Here is a 19,101-nt window from a genome sequence, read left to right on the forward strand (position 1 = left end):
GGCAGTCACCGGCCTCCATCCCCCCTACGGCGAGGGGCGTCGAGAGGAAGTACATGGCCCCCTCCAAAGGCTACGAGTACCTCCATGTCCACCCGACACTGTGTTCCCTGGTGGTGCAGTCGGTGAATGACAGGGAGCGTCATGGACAGGAAGCTCCAGCCCCCAAATCCAGGGAGGCCAGGCGTATGGACCTCCTTGGACGCAAAGTCTACTCGGCTGGGGCCCTGCAGCTCAGGGTTTCGAACCAACAAGCCCTGCTCAGTAGATACGCGTTTAACTCGTGGGTGGCAGCGGACAAATTTAAAGAGCTGCTGCCACAAGACGCCCGCCAAGAATTTGCGGCCATCCTAGACGAGGGCAAGAAGGTTGCACGAACATCGTTGCAAGCTTCTTTAGACGCTGCAGACTCGGCTGCCCGCACCCTCGCCTCGGGGGTAACGATGCGCCGTATCTCCTGGTTGCAGGTCTTTGGCCTTCCACCGGAGCTCCAACATACCATCCAGGACCTCCCGTTCGAAGGCCAGGGCCTGTTTTCGGAAAAGACAGACCCCAGACTTAAGAGTCTCAAGGACAATCGGGTCATTATGCGCTCCCTAGGGATGCACACGCCGGGAACGCAGCGCAGACCCTTCCGGCCACAGCAGCAACAGCAGCTCAGGCCATACCTCCAGTTCCGCCAACGGCAGGACCTCAATAGGCGCCGTGGCAGGAATGGAAGGCGTAGGCATTCGGGGAACCAAGGGGGGCAGAATCAAAGCTCCTCTAAGCCCCCGCCTGGACCCAAGCCTTCATTTTGAAGGTGCGCCCGAGGGCGCAGTAACAGTTTCCCCCACGGATCCTTCCCCCCCATTTTCCAACCGCCTTTCGTTTTTCCTTCCGGCGTGGACCCAAATAACATCGGACCGCTGGGTCTTGCGTACGATGCAGACGGGATACCGCCTGCAGTTTACATCGTTTCCTCCTTCCCGCCCCCCTTCCTCGTCCCTCTTCAGGGACCCCTCTCACGAGCAATTCCTTCGACAGGAGGTACAGACGCTCCTCAACAAAGGAGCTGTAGAGTCGGTTCCAGAAAACGAGAAAGGCAAGGGGTTTTATTCCCGCTACTTTCTGATCCCCAAGGCCAAGGGAGGCCTCAGGCCTATCCTCGACCTGCGAGAGCTCAACAAATACCTGGTGAAGTTGAAGTTCCGCATGGTATCCCTGGGGACCATTATCCCATCCCTGGATCCGGGAGACTGGTACTCCGCCCTCAACATGCAGGACGCTTATTTTCACATTGCCATTTGGCCACACCACAGACGTTTCCTTCGTTTCGTGGTGGGCCCCCTTCACTACCAATTTGCAGTCCTCCCATTTGGCCTTTCTACGGCCCCGAGGGTATTTACAAAATGCATGGCAGTCGTTGTGGCACATCTTCGGCGCAGTCATATCCACGTGTTCCCTTACCTAGACGATTGGTTAATTCGGGGCATGTCGGAACTGCAAGTTTGCAGCCACGTCCGCGTGATCACAGGCCTGTTTGCTACCTTGGGCCTCATAATCAACATGGACAAGTCCACCCTGATCCCCACGCAGAGGGTGGAGTTCATCGGGGCCGTCCTGGACGCCACCGTGGCCAGGGCTCTTCTGCCGTTGCCGAGGTTCCAGGCATTGTCGGCGATCGTTCAGCGATTGCGGGCAGCCCCCTTGACATCAGTACGGACATGTCTAACCCTGTTAGGCCACATGGCAGCATGCACGTTTGTGACCGGTTATGCTCGGCTCCGCATGAGGCCCCTCCAGTTGTGGCTCATCGAACATTACCGACCGGCAAGGCAGCCGCTAGACATGCTGATCACAATCCCCCAGGGGGTGTTAGATTCTCTCGACTGGTGGCTAGACCAGTCCGTAGTGTGTGCGGGGCTCCCTTTCCACCCACCTCAGCCCTCGGTGTCCCTGACAACGGATGCCTCAGATCTCGGCTGGGGGACCCACCTGGGAACCCTGAGAACGCAGGGCCTGTGGTCCCCGCAGGAGGTGAGGTTGCACATCAACATGCGGGAGTTGAGAGCGGTCCGCCTTGCTTGTCAAACGTTCTGTCACAAGCTTCAAGGTCGTTGTGTCACGGTGTTTACCGACAACACGACGACCATGTACTATATCAACAAGCAGGGCGGCACCAGATCCTCTCCCCTATGTCACGAGGCGATGCAACTCTGGGACTTTTGTGTAGCCCACTCCATTCACCTCCCGGCTTCCTTCCTCCCCGGAGTACGGAACACGCTGGCGGATCGCCTGAGCAGATCCTTCCTATCACACGAGTGGTCCCTTAGCCCGGACGTCGCCCTCTCCATCTTCCAGAGGTGGGGTTATCCCCGTGTGGACCTCTTCGCGTCCGAGGGGAACAAGAAGTGCCAGGCGTTCTGCTCCTTTCAGGGCAGGGAGCCCGGGTCTATAGCGGATGCCTTCCTTATTCCGTGGACGACCCACTTGTACTACGCGTTTCCCCCGTTCCCTCTGGTCCACAGGGTCCTTCTGAAGGTGCGCAGGGACAGGGCTCGCGTGATCATGGTAGCCCCGGCGTGGCCCAGGCAACATTGGTACCCCATGCTGCTGGACCTGGCCATAGCCGACCCAGTTCCCCTGCCCCTTCACCCGGACCTGATTACCCAGGAGCACGGGACTCTCTGTCACCCGGACCTGCAGTCGCTGCACCTAGCGGTGTGGTTCCTGCGTGGCTGACCGGTTCTGAACTGTGCTGCTCCACACCGGTACGGGAGGTGCTTTTGCGCAGCAGGAAGCCTTCCACGAGAGCGACATACTCGGCCAAGTGGAATCGTTTCTCCTGTTGGTGCGTGGAGAAAGGTCTCCGCCCTATGGAAGTTTCGGTGGCCAATATCTTAGACTATGTTTGGTCCCTCAAACAACAGGGTCTGGCGATATCGTCGTTGCGGGTCCACCTGGCAGCTATCTCCACCTTTCACCCGGGTGGGGATGGCCGCTCCGTTTTTTCTCACCCGACGGTGTCTAGATTCCTTAAGGGGCTGGAACGTTTATACCCTAACGTCCGACTCCCTGCTCCAACCTGGGATCTTAACCTGGTGTTGTCTCGGCTCATGGGGCCCCCCTTTGAGCCGTTAGCTACTTGCTCCCTACTCTATCTCTCTTGGAAGACTGCCTTTTTAGTAGCTATCACCTCAGCTAGGCGGGTGTCGGAACTCCGGGCTCTTGTGGTAGACCCCCCGTATACAGTCTTCCACAAAGATAAGGTGCAGCTGAGGCCACACCCTGCCTTTCTCCCCAAGGTAGTCTCGACCTTCCACATCAACCAAGAGATATTCCTCCCGGTTTTTTTCCCGAAACCTCACTCTTCAGGCAGGGAGCAGCAGCTCCACTCGCTTGATGTCCGTAGGGCTCTCGCGTTCTATGTGGAGAGGACCAAACCGTTCCGCAAATCCCCTCAACTTTTCGTGGCAGTAGCGGACCGCATGAAGGGGCTTCCTATCTCCTCGCAGAGGTTATCCTCATGGGTTACTTCCTGTATCAGGACCTGCTATGAGCTGGCCCATGTTCCTACGGGCCGTGTGACTGCGCATTCTACCAGGGCGCAGGCGTCGTCGCTGGCTTTCCTCGCCCGTGTGCCCATCCAGGAAATCTGTCGGGCAGCGACCTGGTCATCGGTCCACACCTTTGCTTCCCACTACGCCCTGGTCCAGCAGTCTAGAGAGGATGCGGCCTTCGGATCTGCAGTGCTCCATGCCGCGACTTCTCGCTCCGACCCCACCGCCTAGGTATGGCTTGGGATTCACCTAACTGGAATGGATGTGAGCAATCACTCGAAGAAGAAAAGACGGTTACTCACCTTTGTAACTGTTGTTCTTCGAGATGTGTTGCTCACATCCATTCCACACCCGCCCTCCTTCCCCACTGTCGGAGTAGCCGGCAAGAAGGAACTGAGGAGCGGGTGGGCCGGCAAGGGTATATATCGAGCGCCATGGCGGCGCCACTCCAGGGGCGACCTGCCGGCCCACTGGAGTTGCTAGGGTAAAAAGTTTCCGACGAACGTGCACGCGCGGCGCGCACACCTAACTGGAATGGATGTGAGCAACACATCTCGAAGAACAACAGTTACAAAGGTGAGTAACCGTCTTTTCTTGTATTTCTGCGCACAGTTTCGATTGCTCAGGGGACTGCTCCTACTCCATGTCTTCCCCTACTGATGTTTGGCAGACAAGATGGCCTCTCTTTTCTGTTTCTCCCCACCCTCATTTCCTGTGGCTCATCTTCCCATTGGTGTTAATTAATAACATGATTTTTATTAACTAGGGTATTGCATATAAAATTGTCCATTAGTGCATGTAATGGTAAATTCGAAGTCATTAAAACTTCAATAGTGGATCCATTTTTCTCTAGGCAGGATAACTGACTTGGGCTTTTAATCTTTGAATTTTCAGGATTTGTCAGTTACTCCGTCTAAATGTGTAGTATTGGGTAAAAATATCAAAAGTACTTAAGTGACTGTTACTTGTGAAAATTTTACCCATCGTGGTCTTTGTAAAAGAATGGTAAGTTATATAATCATATGGCATACTTAGTCACATAACTGCAGTGGCCCTTGAGTGGAAGGATTGTCCAGTGGCTGTGGTGCTAACCTGAGATAAACAATTCTCTGTTCCTTCATGGGCTTACTTTGGACCTTGGACAAGTCAGTCTTCTGTGCCTTGTTTCCCTATCTAAAGTAGAGATAATACTGCTCACAAAGATGTTCTTGAGATAAATATCTAAGATAGATGGATGGCCTAAATAGCCTTGCTTGTGTGTATCAGAATCTCTCACACCTGAGGATGGAACTATAAAGGTCAAACTTGGTATAGGTAGCCTTCATCAAGGTGCATTACTTGTACTTAACAAATTTGTAAATGCTTGGACTGTCACTTGGGTGCACGCACAGGGCACTGTGAACACTTGTGTGCATCAAAGAATAAAAAGATGAGGACAGACATTTCAGGTTTGGTATACAGTGAAAGATTATATTTGCATCGCTATGTCAGTCAGGGTGTGAAAAAACCATACCACTGACTGACATAGTTGTTCCGACCAGTGCAGACACAGCTATGTTGTTCAGGGAAGTGATGTTCCTGCACTGTCAGTGTAGGCTGCATCTACCGGTGAGGGCTGTGCTGGTATAGTCTCTGTAAGTGCAGATGCACTCTTAGTGATTGGTGAAGTAGGTTCATTAGTCTTTCATCTCTGGAAATGTTAAACTACCAGTTAAATATTTTTTCATTTGATTCAGTGTCTGCAAGCTGCTCAGGAGATAATCTGTACTGAACTGGCAGATGTGTTAGAAGTCCTGACTGTTTAAGGAAATTTACATGGGATGTGCCCACACTGTGCTGGCTGGTATTTCCTCTTTCACAAACATTAATAATTGACTAAAATTCTGTAGAAATGCATGTAGCAGACTAGGGATCATACAAGATTAATTTTGTTTTATATTGGGAGCCCTCTTGCACTCTAAAGTTTGAGGTGCCTGTTTAGCATGCTGAGCATAAAAAAAAGTTTGATTTCTCCTAGCTAATGGCCGTGTGAAATTTCGAGTTGAGGGGGAGTTTGAAGCTACCTTGACAGTGATGGGAGATGACCCTGACGTTCCATGGCGCCTCCTCAAACTGGAAATTCTGGTTGAGGACAAAGAGACTGGAGGTAACATCAGAAGTCTTTTATCTGTACGTTCTTAATATTGATCTGGGATTCTGCTCTCAAAATGGTAATGTTTTATTAATCAGAATTAAAACTAATTGTACAGCCTAAATTTGCATGCCACCAACTTGATATGGATAGATCATACCTAACGTCCTGTTTTTCACCACCTTGCTCTGTGTACTTTGTACCTTTAGCGGTACAGTCTCGATGGCATTTCCCCAAATATACTGAGAGAACTGTATAGAACCCAAGTTGCTAAATACCTTTTAACCTTTTGGAAGCTATTCAGTGTGGGGGTCTTTTTCTTAAAATGACTTGATGTCTAGATCTCTAATGTGAACTATTTTTAATTCACGGAAGATGGTCGAGCTTTGGTTCATAGTATGCAGATCAGCTTCATTCATCAGTTGGTCCAGTCTCGACTCTTTGCTGATGAGAAACCACTTCAGGACATGTACAGCTGCCTACGTATCCTTCCAAAGATTGCTTGTTAATAGAATGACATAATAGCCTCGCATTCTAGTGGTTAGAGTTTAAAAGAGAACATAAATGCTATTAAGCACAAGGATAATGCCCATTAGCATAGTGGAAATGGTCTTTGAGGTTATTCTCTTGGTCCAGCAGGAAAGATTCATTGCAAGAAGCAGTGTCCAATACTTACCTGGATTGCATCATTCACTTAATTGTTCAAGTCACCTGGAAGCAAACTGGATGGGTAGCTTTGTGTACTAAAACTGTTTACCCCTACAACACTTCGGTAGCTGCATGTGACAAATGATATAGAATAAAATGCTGACTTTCAAGGTGCAGTAGCCAACAATCTTTACTCTCCACAGATGCAACAGAAGTCTACAAACACTGCCATTCTATTAGTCAATAAAGTGGAAAATAATTTATGCACAAGTCATTAAATTGACTTTGTGCACACAAGGGATCAGTTAATATTTGGGTAATGTGAAATACTTGTCAATGAAACAAGTGATTCTATGCAAAAATAAAAACATTCTTAAGCTTGTAGTGTACCAGAATGTGTGTTTTTTTTCTACCAACTTCATTATGAACTGCATTTCTTGTAATGTGCTCCTTTCACCAAAAGGCAGTCTGATTTCAAATATTTGAAGCAGTTAGAAAAGAGTACCCTAGAAGTTTGAGAGGATTCTGTGCAAGAAGTTTAAAGACAGCCTTGAAAAATACTTGACACTGTACAAAATAAACTACCATCAAGTATTTATCTGTTTTGGGGAAGCAGTGGGTATGTATAAAGAACCATAGAAAAGATTTATGATGTTCTGTTGTCTTACTGTGAATTGATATAGCATACAGAGGCTGTTTGTATTTGCTTAACTCCATTCCTTAGACTCTTTCTGCTTGTCGCTTCAACTAGAAGTTTTGCATTCACAAACACTAATGCTGATTCGGGAACGTTGGGGTGACCTTGTGCAAGTGGAACGATATCATGCAGGGAAGTGTCTCTCACTCTCTGTTTGGAAGTAAGTTAAATAATTTCCAAGGACTTATTTATATTGAGAGACATGCAAGAAGAAGACTCTTAAATATTGGTGTATTTGTAATTAATAAACTTAGGCCAGAATTTTCAAACCTGAATTTTGAAAGCTAGGTCTCCTCAACTACCGTATTTAATCACCTAAATATGTGGTCTAAATTTCAGAAATGCTGAGCACCTTCACATCATGTTGACTTAGGTGGGGATGGTGGGTGGTGAGTACCTCAGAAAATTGAACCACATTTATTTAGGTGCCATATATTAGTTAGCATAACTGTTGATGCTGTTTTGATTCATATATCTAATATGCTTTAATCTGACATTTTATTTGATATCCTGCAAATAGTGAGCCTCGTAAACTAATTATGTGCTCCAGTTTAAATATTTCATTTTGTCACTGTATTTTTCTAATCACTTTTAATGTAGCACAACTTGCTTAATATTTTCTGTGCAGTGCTTTCACAATCAGATATTGACTGTTGAAGAAACGTCTTCGACTTACTATGATCACACTAGCTATAATATCACCACATGGCTGGGAGTGCTTCAGCAAGAATAACTTTTAAGCTATTGTTTTAAAATATAAAGTTATTTAGTATTGCATTTTTTTTATTTTAAGCCAACAGGTGGTTGGGAGAAAAACCGGGACTGCATCTCTTCACAAGGTCACGATTAAAATTGATGAAAGTGATGTCTCAAAACCCTTACAAATTTCCCATGAACCTCCTCTGCCAGCTTGTGACTCCAAATTAATGGAAAGAGCCATGAAGGTAAGGCTCTCCAGCTGCAGCAGGCATTTAGTTTTCTAAATCAAGCAGTTATAACTATATTGAGTTGATATATAGTCTCACTACTAGATTCTATTTGAAGAATTCAGACTCTAGTCTGGCATCAAATTCTATTTTAGGTTAAGTGCCATTTCTTTTGTGACCTCCACAAATTGCTGATTTAGAGGATATTTCAAAGTTGACCATAAAATTTCTGAATGCCTCACTTACTGCATCACAAAGGGGTGGTGCGAAACTATGGCCAAGAGTTTAAAAAGCATCTAGTGATTTTGGGTGGCCAGCTTGAGACATCTTAAAAGGCCTAATTTTCAGAAGTTTCCACCTACTCGCCCTCTGAAAATAGGCCTCTTCAGTGTGTCTGAAGTTGTCCACCCAAAACTACTAGTCATGTTTGAAAACCTTGGCCCATAGGTATAAGTATTATATTAAAAGATTAATATATATTCAATTTGTAGAAATGTAAAACTTAATTCTGCACAGTAACTGTAGATAATCTCACTGGTCTGTTTTATTGACTCTTTAATCTACTAATGCCCCAATCTTAAATTAAGAAAATATGTGGGGATAATCAGAGTGGTCTGAAATAAAGAACTATAGCCCCCATTCCTATTTGGGTGTGATTTTTTTATTTTAGTAACTTCCATTGACATGGTACTAGTTAAGTTTGGCAAAACAAACCTCTGTTGCCCTGAATTTTTAAATAATTAAGTCTTTTGTAATTTCCTTGTCAAGTCCGTTTATGACATGCTGATACCAGTGCTTACCGTAAAAAGTAAGCAATAGAAATAGTTAACTAAGGATAGTTATGATTCTCAAACCGTCATGAACATTCTTACAGTGGGAAATCTTTGCAGCACAAAACAAACCTTAACTCTGTCCCTCGAGTAACACTAGAAGTTAACACTAGCCCAGATCTTCCATTCTTTGTTCTCTTCATACCTAAGGCTTAATCCTGTCAACCCTTTCATTGTAAAGATGAAGGACTCTGCACCCCCCAGCGTTTTAAGAAGCTCGGACAATAGTACAATAGTTGGCTGATAGCCACTGATATAGTAACGGTACCATGACCTTCCTCCCACTTTCCGGCTTACTTCATAACAGATATAAGAAGTTTACAGTGTAGTTATACCGGCCCCAAGTCAGAAAAGCACATGCTTAACTTTCAACACGTGTGTAAGTCCCACTGACGTCAGTGGAACTCAGGCATGTGTTTGAGCACCCTTCCTAAAACAGGACTGCAGTTTGTAGAGGTATGTGTGGAGCCATTCTCAGTGTATGACTTATCACACACTAGCTCACTTCATCTCACTGTTATAACTTGGTGATCTGAGCCTAGAGAGCTTTTATGCATAGTTACACACTCCCTCTGTATTTACTGTTAATTGCATAATAATCACATTGGGTAGATTGACAGTAGGACATCATAGTAATAAGGGCCTAAACAAAACATAAAAATAAAAATAGATGAATCTATGAAGTCTTAATGGAGAATGATGACTTGAAGTAAGCTGTTTGTCTAAGCAGGCTATTGTACAATATTTGTGGTTTTGTATGGTTATAGAAGATACTGGAGTCATCCAATATGTGATTATGAGGAAGTAGTTCCACTGCTATTGGTCACTGAGTTGAAACCCTTTGTTATGGATGAGTAAGATTTGTTTCTGAGAGCTTGTCTTACATGCTATAGTATTAGCAAAAGTGTGAATTTAAACCACTATAGTTATATTGATGTAACCCTGAGTAGACACACTTTTATTCTGATATAAAGAGGGCATTTTTCAGGTTAGCTTCTGTCTCTTGGGAAATGGTTTAAGCTAAGCCAAAAAGAGCCACTGTTACTCCAAAATAAAGTGTTTCCACATGAGCAGTTATACCAGTATAACTTCTGAATCTTTTCTCTGCAGACAAGCCGTAAATTCTTCTAGTTGCTTCTCCCCCAGTTATCCTTCCAGCGTTAAGTTGCTGCACTAGGGGCAGAGCTAAGGTTATTTTGATGATGTCCAGACATTTCAGTTGCGGGTACAAATGTATGGTATATTAAGAATATATTGAGGTATATTGAGAATTGTACAGTGAACCAATTTAAAATATTCACTTGTAAAGTTAGGAATTCTTACTCAAATGTATTGTGTGCTCCTCTCATAGTACCTTGATTTTATTTTAAACTTGTTCTTGTAATTTTGTTTCTACAGATTGACCACTTATCAATAGAAAAACTGTTAATAGACAGCGTGCATGCGAGATCTCATCAGAAACTTCAGGAGCTGAAAACCATCCTTAAGAGCTACAATGTTAATGACAATTGTATGTGTATTTGTTATGACTTTTACATTTAATCGTATTTCTTTTATTGTGCATGTAAATGGTTTTGTCATCTTTGTCCACCTCACTTCTCAGTTCCTTGTTTCTCTGTGTGTCTTGCAGTTTAATGACAAGTTCAAAAAAAGTAAAATGTATTCACAAGCTGCGAGATGTGGTTTGAAGTCATCATCAGGGCTGGTACAACCATTTAGGTGACCTAGGCGGTCGCCTAGGGCGCTGGGATTTGGGGGAGCGCCATTTTCTTCGGCAGTGACCGTGGTGTCCGGATCTTCGGCCGCCCTGGTCTCCACCGGCATTTAGGCGGAGGGAGCTGGGGCAGGGGAGCACGGGGAGGGCTGCCTGCAGCAAGTGTAGCGGGGAAGGGGCAGCACGCAGGGGAACTCCCTGCCCCACCTCCTCCCCGAGTACACTGTGGCTGCTTCACTTCTCTCGCCTCGTAGGCTTGCGGCGCCTAAGCTGATTGGCGCTGCAAGCCTGGAAGGCGGGAGAAGTGAAGTAGCCATAGTGTGCTCGGGGTGCTCGTGCTCGGAGCAAGGGTGAGCTGGGTTGGGGGATGGTGCCTCAGGTCGGAGGGTGGGGAGCTGCCACAAGGGGGGTGCCTCAGGGCGGAGGAGGGTAGCTGCTGTGTGGGGGGAGGGGGGCTCAGGGCAGGGGTGCAACGTGGAAGTTTTGCCTAGGGTATGAAACATCCTTGCACCGGCCCTGGTCATCATACATTGATAACTGCTTCGGAAAGTTTACGTACTTAGTGTTTCTAGCCGATATCTAATTTTACATGTAGTACAGAAGCTAAAGTTTGTAGTGCATTATGTTTTGGATGGGGGGTCTGAAGTCTTCTAGTCTGAAATTTGTTACAGTCAAAAAGAAATTCAAGTCCTTTCACTGACTTGAGTAGCCTTTGGATGGAGCACTTAGGCCTGATCCGACTCCTATTGAAACTGATAGCAGTTGGATAGGGTCTTTAATGTTCTTGGTGCATCCTGTTATTAGTAGGTGTTAGGGATTTGATCATTCTCCCTTAACTATACATTGCTTTTCTGGCTGTTATTCCAACATTAACTTTGTTTCAACATAGGGGCCTTTATCTTGCAACTCCTTACTTGCATGAGAAATGTAGTAATGTGTAAATAGTCCTGCTGAATTTGATGAGCCTACTTACAAGTGAGGATTACTGATGTTGCATATGGATTGGCAGGATTAGGACCATAGTTTTGGTTGACTGTGATGGGTCATTGTTTAATTAAGTGGATCAGAATGTCATGTGCAATGTAGTAATTTTTTATTTTTATTTAGCATTCATTGAGATGGCTCTTCCAACTCTTGTTGTTCCAATTTTGGAGCCCTGTGGTCGATCAGAATGTCTTCACATTTTTGTAGATCTTCATTCTGGAATGTTCCAACTAATGCTTTATGGAATTGGTAAGTAGGCGAAATAGGCCATACTTAATACTTTATAAAGGCTTTACTCTTGCTTCCTTTATGTGAGTGATTCCACTGACTCCATGGAACTGTGTAGATGAATAAGGCTTACATGAGTGAATGTTGCAGTCTTGGTCTAAAAATAGTATATAAATTTACAAATCCTTAATGTGACTGGATTTGCAATTATTTTAAGATATTCTGTATACTTTATTATAGAAGGATTAACACTAAATAGTTAGGCTTTGTTTAAATTGCATGTTTTGTATGATTCATCATGATTTGGTGGTGCTTTTATTGAATGGAGTGATTTAATGCACATTTTGTTTAGAGCTCTGTGTAAACACCTGGTGTGACCAGACAGGTTTTAAGATTCTGCTCCTGTTTGTGTGTATTCAACACCGTATGCCTAACAAGTTCGATGACTTAGGTTTCAAATTGTATGAGAAAATAGATTAGTTTTTCTGAACAGTATAATAATTTTTTTGTGCTTGGTTAGTATTTCAAAAGTTATTGCTCACTTTTGAGTATCTGTACAAAACTGTGGTGATGTGACTCAAATTAGACAGAAATACAAGGAGTTGTTTCTTACTCAGAGGTCTGAATTTCACTATTTACAAAAGCAGCAAAGAGTCCTGTGGCACCTTATAGACTAACAGACATATTGGAGCATGAGCTTTCGTAAGTGAATACCCACTTCGTCGGATGCACTATTTACAAAGTAGATGTTAAACTTTTTTTTCACTTAAATAATTACATTTTTATAGACCAGCTGACACTGGATGACATAGAAAAGTCGGTCAATGATGACATGAAACGCATTATCCCTTGGCTTCAACAGCTCAAGTAAGTGATATTGGAATTATTCATTTGACTTACATATTATGTATTATAACATACAAGAATAACTTCTTTACCATTGTGGGAGACGTATCCTTTCCCTATCCCAAGTAAGTTAAGGTGCTGGCTATCTCCTCTGCCCTCTGCTGGAGTAGACTCTATAGCCCTTTCCTAGCCTACCTTTATCCCACTCTGTCTGAAAATCCCTCCCCGTGTGTGTGCGCACAGGGAGCTCCTTTGTAGTTCACAGCAACGTGTGGGTGAAATCTTGTCCCAACTGAAGTCCATGCCAACTCCTATTGACTTCAGTAGGGTCAAAATTTCACCGTGCATGCACACATGCGCAGCTTCCCCAAATCCTGTTTCCCTCTTCCCCTTTGTAGCAGCAGAGGAAGGAACAGGAGTTGCACATTGTCAGCATAATGCATTCCACTTCTTTTCCGGTTATTTTAGCACTTCAATTTTGATCAATTTATACCATTAAGAGATGTTCTATCCCAGGGGTCAGCAACCTTTCAGAAGTGGTGTGCCGAATCTTCATGTAGTCACTCTAATTTAAGGTTTTGCATACCAGTAGTACATTTTAATGTTTTTAGAAGGTCTCTTTCAAGTCTATAATATATAACTAAAATATTGTTGTATGTAAAGTAAGTAAGGTTTTTAAAATGTTTAAGAAGCTTTATTTAAAATTAAATTAAAATGCAGAGCCCCCCAAATGGGTGGCCAGGACCCAGGCAGTGTGCGTGCCACTGAAAATCAGCTCGCGTGCCGCAGGTTTCCTACCCCTATTCTAACTTATAGATTTTAGATGTCCTCTGAAGCCCTAAGATTGAGGCATCTAATAATTTTAAGCAAATAATGTATTAACTCAATAAAATATATGTCCTTATGTCCCTAGAGCCTCCCAAACCTGACCTAACAAGTAATACAAACACAATTTAAAGCCATGTGAAAACAAACCATCTTCTGTCATCCGGGTTCGGTCCGTTCCCCCTTTCCCCCCGTGTGTGTGCAGCTCCCCTAACTCCCAGCACACTTTTGTAAGAGTCATACTCTACTGGCATCCTGGGAAATTATCAACATTCCTGTGTTATAAATTGTGGTCTGTAACTGAAGGCCAAGATAGCATTGCAAACCTTGAGGCAGCTATTCTCTATTCTGTAACAGCCATTAGGACGTGGCAGGCTTACCTTTTGGCATTATTGTCCTGACTTGCAGAGGTTCCAGGCACCGAAAACTCCAGCTGGAGACCACAAAAACTGGATGCTCAGTACATCTGAAAATCAAACTGTATATCTCTGGCTCATTCTCAGACCTAGCTGTGACTTGTAGTCTTGCCTGTGTGATCAGAATCCAGTTGTAAATATCTCAAATATGCTGACTCTGATTCAGTTTTATATTAGGATAAATGTGCTGTAATATCTTCTATATAGATCAGGCCTTTCATCTTGGAAATTTTGGGTTCATATAGTTATGATAGAAAATAGCAGAAATCCAGAAAGTAACAGAATAGTGCAGTGTCAGTATCTGTTTAAAAAATTGTGACATGGCTTGCCAGAACACTGAAGTAAGAAGAATTTTTCTCCAGTAAATTTTTGTAATGAGTCACGGTAAAGTTGGAAGGTGCCACATTGTGAATTCACTAAAACCTGCAGGGTTTTCTAAGGTATTCTCTAATTCTGTAATCTTGCAGAAATATTTCCAGCCATGTCTTTTAAAATCTCACTGAATATAGTTCTTAAATGAAAGAACACTTCCCTGTAGTCTCTGAAATCCAAGTATTGCAGCAGTAAGAATCTAAAAGTGAAATAGACTATGAATAAATGAAATTGAATTATTACCCAAGCTGATGGAGACAAAATATAAATAGTGACAAGTAAATCTAATTTTTAAAATTCTATTAGTCTAGGGTAATTAACTTTACATTAACTTCACTTTGTATATAACTTTTAATTTGATAGTGACCATGTATGACTTACTGTTTTGGAGCATTTTAATACATAAAAACTCAAAGCACTAATTTTCTTTCTTTTTTAATGCAAGGTTTTGGCTTGGACAGCAGCGATGCAAACAGTCTATAAAACATCTGCCTACAGTAACCAGTGAAACATTGCAGCTAGCTAATTATGCTAGCCATCCTGTTGGAAACCTTTCCAAGCACAAACTGTTTATCAAACTCACTCGCCTTCCACAGTACTACATTGTAAGTAATTGGAAAACACTTTTCTGAACTTGGTGCTTGGAGACAAAAGCATAACAAACACTTTTTTTTTCCCCCCTTTTTAAATAGTAAATACAGTATGATAGATCGGCTACCAGTGATGATTGCTTTATATGTCTAGTCTCCATTTCTGTAGCTCCTAGGGTCTGTCTATTAATATGGTTTGTCTGAACGTAATCTGGTTTTGTTACCCCATGAGCCTTCTAGCTTTTTTATTTCCTAGAAGGCTGGTCTCCCTTCTCTTCCTGAGTTCTTTTCCCTACTGTAATACAATGTTTTTAGAAAGAGACAAAATAGTTTTTGGAAGAGGAAAAAAAGTTTTGTTTTTTTTTATTTTGTCAAGGTTCTTCTCAAAATGAGTGTTTTGTTTCAAACATAGGTGGTAGAGATGTTTGAAGTTCCTGGCAACCCCACAGAACTGGAGTACAAGAATCATTTTTTGTCTGTGAGCTGTCCTGAAGGAGATGACAGCCCTGCTACTGCACTTTTACTACAGCAATTCAAACCAAACATCGAGGAGTTGGTACTAGACACAAAAAGTGGGAAACAAGCAAAAGGCGGTACCAAGCGCAAGGTTTGTATTTCCATATGGAAGCAGACATTAAACCTGTGTTTGCCCTAAGATTGTGAATAGTATCTGGTTGTAGGTGAATTATAAGTACCTAATTTGTCCCAGTTCAAAGCTTGATGCAGCTTGTGGGGATAACTGCCTGCTTTAATAATTGGCATATTTTGAAATGTTGCGTAGCTTACCTCCGTAACAATGTCTTAGTAGGTCATAACTGAGAGTGCCAAATTCAGGACAAACCCCTGAGAAATAAAGCAAACAACCCAAAACTGGTGGTTATTCTTTTATAAGATATATCAGAACAGCCACAAAATAAACTCCTATTTCACCACACTGGCTAACAAGAAAACATAAAGGCAGTCTCGTCAGGCATTCCAGTCCTTATATCACCACCAAGAACACTGGATTCAGAGATGAGTGGTTCTTTACAACCAGTCTAATCAAATAATAGGTTCTCCTGATCCCAAAGGACCAGCCACACATCCAGGTCAATATATAACTTAGATCTTACCCCAAAATCACGCTGATGCCAGTCCTTTAGTATCTAAAATCTAAAGGTTTATTCATAGAAAGAAAGAAAGGTGAGAGTTAAAATTGGTTAAAGGACTAAAGTACATACAGTAATGGCAGAGTTCTTGGTTCAGTCTTGTAGTAGTGATGGAATAAATTGCTGGCTTAAGTCAAGTCTCTGGAGTACATCCACAGCTTAGATGGGTCATTCAGTCCTTTGTTCAGAGCTTGTTTGTAGCAAAATTCCTCCAGGGGTAAGAAGCAGGACTGAAGACCAAATGGAGTTGTTTCCAGGGCCTTTTATAGCTTTTGCCATGTGAAAGACATCCCATTGTTCTTACTGTGGAAAATCATAGCAACAAGATGGAGTTTGGAGTCACATGGGCAAGTCACATGTGCATGCATTTTGTCTAGTCACAGCGTGAAATTTCATTGTGTAGATGGGTGTCTCCCATGGTCCATTGTTAGTTAAATGTTCTTTTGATGGGTTACTCAATTTGAATAGTCCCTCCAAGATGTGTTGGGTAATTACTTTGTGGGCGTTAGCCCAGGAGCAAATGTTTGAAATCCAAATATAGAGCCAGTACTTAGAACTTCACATACAAAAATGATAAATGCATGCAGATAGCAAATCATAACCTTTTCATAGACCCCTCACTCGACAACCATTGTACAAGATTTGCTGCAAATATATAACTAGTTGCAACAATGATCTATATGGTCCTATTTTAATCAGATGTCACAACATCTCTTCTACATGGGGAAATGAAGCAGAATTGCTGTTGTGTAATAAGCTACTCTGCAATAGCTATTCCAGAAAAGTTATTGTGCTTTAAACAAACACCCTGCCTTATTCCATAATAAGTTCCATTTGTAGTTGAGACCTTAGTCAAATACCCTTTCACTGTGTATGGTCTTCCCTTGTTTTAGCAGCTATACCAACAAATTAGGGGGCTTGAGTCATTCTGACTTTATTACACCTCTGCCTCCTTATAACGCTGTCCTCGAGAGCCAAAAAATCTTACCTTGTTATAGGTGAAACCGCGTTATAATAAACTTGCTTTGATCTGCTGGAGGCGTGCAGACACTCCCCCCCCCCGCCCCCCAGCACTGCCTTACCATATTATGTCCAAATTCATGTTATATCAGGTCGCGTTATATCGGGGTAGAGGTGTACTACTAGTTTTGACAAGCTGGGCTTACATATTTATTTTAAATCAAGTATATTTTAGATAAAGGAAACATTAATTAGTTAATATTAGAATAGTAATAGTAACTTAATTAAACTTGACGCTGATACTTAAATAGTTGATCTGTTTTTAATCACTGGAGTCTAGTAACCCTGAAATTTTTGCTTTTAAATGTATACAATTTTAACTATTGACCTTTTTAAGTACTGTATATACTCGTTCATAAGCTGAATTTTTTAGTAAAAAAGGGAAGCACCAGGGAAGGGGGTTGGCTTATGAATGAGTATAGAGAGGGAGAGGTGGGACACAGCCCCTCCTGTCCAACAGAGGGAGCAAGGAGTGGCAGCACAGCCAGAAGGGAAAAGGCGGGGCCAGAATCTTTCCACTTCTGGCCATGCTGCTCTCCCCCCAGCCTCTTCCCCAGCTGCATCTGGCCATGCTGTGTCCATGCCACCTGGCCCAGCCTGCTGGAACATGTTGCAGCTGCACCACCTGGTCTGGCTCGCCAAATCAGGCTGTGGCCACACTGCCCAGCCTGCCGGAGCAGCTCCAACCAGGCCAGAGACATCCTCCGCTGGCCCTCCCCAGATAAGGTGGGAAGGGATGGGATGGGAAGAGTGTGGGGGTCCCAGGCTAGGGGTGAGGTCCTGTGGGGGGTGGTCACAGGAGTTATTCCCCTGACTCCCAGCTTCCTCCCCCCCCCCCCAAAAAAAAAAAAATTCCCCACCAGTTGCTGTCCCAGCCTGTCAGGGTAAGCAGCTGGCACGCTGGGACCCTTTGTTTACTTAGGTTTACCTGCGTGCCTGTGTACACTCAAGGTAAACAAACCATCTCAGCCACTAGCGGCTTACTCTTGATGGCCCGGGAGCCAAAGTTTGCTGACTCCTGAATTATAGGGTCAGCTTATGAACAGGTTATAAAAAATTTCAATTTTTACTTATCCATCTTTGGGAGGGTTGGCTTATAAACGAACTGGCTTATGATTGAGTATATAGGGTAATCTTTGCCTATGCTGCCTGGTGTTATCATGGAATGAATATATGTAGGTGGTTTTTTAGGGAGGGATTTTACAAGAAGTGGTGAATAGATGGAAATAACTTCGAATTCATGTGATGGAGTGTTATAGTGTACATTTTCTAATTAAAAATGTGACGAATGTACGAAAGGTAATAAACTTAAAGGGCTCTTGGTATGGAAACTTTAAAACTTTAATCCTTCAATGAGATCTGCATGACAAAGTCCTGCTTAAGTCATTACTGAGACTCCTGCAAAGAGCCTGTCTGTGTTGTGCTCACTGCAGGGTCACGGTCCTATGGGTATGTCTACACTGCAATTAGACACCTGTGGCTGGCCTGTGCCAGCTGACTTGGGCTCGGGCTGTAGGTCTGTTTAATTGTGATATAGATGTTTGGGCTGCAGCTGGAGCTCTGGGACCCTCCCACCTCAGAGTCCTAGAGCCTGGGTTCTAGCCTGAACATCTACACTTCAGTTAGCTTGAGCCTGCTAGTCTGAGTCAGCTGGCAAGGACCAGCTGCAGGTGTCTAATTGCAGTGTAGACAAACCGTAAGTGTGCAGTGTTCTTGGACCTAATGTTTAAAGATGTGTAAGGTGTATGTTTTAACTGTGACTTTGTATTTCATTAAATAAACAGAATGATTGTGATAATTCTTGGTTATTTCAGTTGTGTTTAAGTAACTCTTGTTTGTGTGGAGGGTTTTTTCTTTTTTTCTTAACTAGACCCTTGTCTGCACTACATAATTTTGGCAGTTCTGGAGCCTTTCTAGTTTCCAAAATATTAAATATGTTTATGTATTATTGGTGTCCTGTTTTACAAAAATATGCTATTTTATATATTTGAAAGTGCTTGTTTATAGGATTGTGTTCTTTACATTTTTGCTCCAGTTCCCTCGTGTCATCTGCTGAGGTAGTTTGCATTATATCTGAAGTTAGTTTGTAATGAGGAGGCTGACTGGAGAGTGAAAAAGGATAAGGGAAAGGATGAGACATCAATCAGATGCTGTGATTATTGAGCAAAAGCTAGTGTATTTCAAATA

The 19,101-nt window shown here is 43.4% G+C and overlaps 1 protein-coding gene across 1 annotated transcript in view; it reads left to right on the forward strand.

Annotated features, from left to right (window-relative positions):
• The window catches only part of MED14 (mediator complex subunit 14), a 70,613-nt gene that overhangs the window by 11,951 nt on the left and 39,561 nt on the right, over window positions 1-19,101 (forward strand). Inside the window, exons 6-14 of the mRNA XM_050936468.1 lie at window positions 5,557-5,685; window positions 6,046-6,153; window positions 7,043-7,175; window positions 7,809-7,959; window positions 10,170-10,281; window positions 11,593-11,718; window positions 12,486-12,564; window positions 14,602-14,761; window positions 15,159-15,353. Of these exons, the coding sequence (XP_050792425.1) occupies window positions 5,557-5,685; window positions 6,046-6,153; window positions 7,043-7,175; window positions 7,809-7,959; window positions 10,170-10,281; window positions 11,593-11,718; window positions 12,486-12,564; window positions 14,602-14,761; window positions 15,159-15,353 (1,193 nt within the window). The remainder of the gene's footprint in view (window positions 1-5,556; window positions 5,686-6,045; window positions 6,154-7,042; window positions 7,176-7,808; window positions 7,960-10,169; window positions 10,282-11,592; window positions 11,719-12,485; window positions 12,565-14,601; window positions 14,762-15,158; window positions 15,354-19,101) is intronic.

This window comes from Gopherus flavomarginatus, chromosome 1 (assembly GCF_025201925.1).
Source record: "Gopherus flavomarginatus isolate rGopFla2 chromosome 1, rGopFla2.mat.asm, whole genome shotgun sequence".
NCBI classification, from domain to species: domain Eukaryota; kingdom Metazoa; phylum Chordata; order Testudines; family Testudinidae; genus Gopherus; species Gopherus flavomarginatus.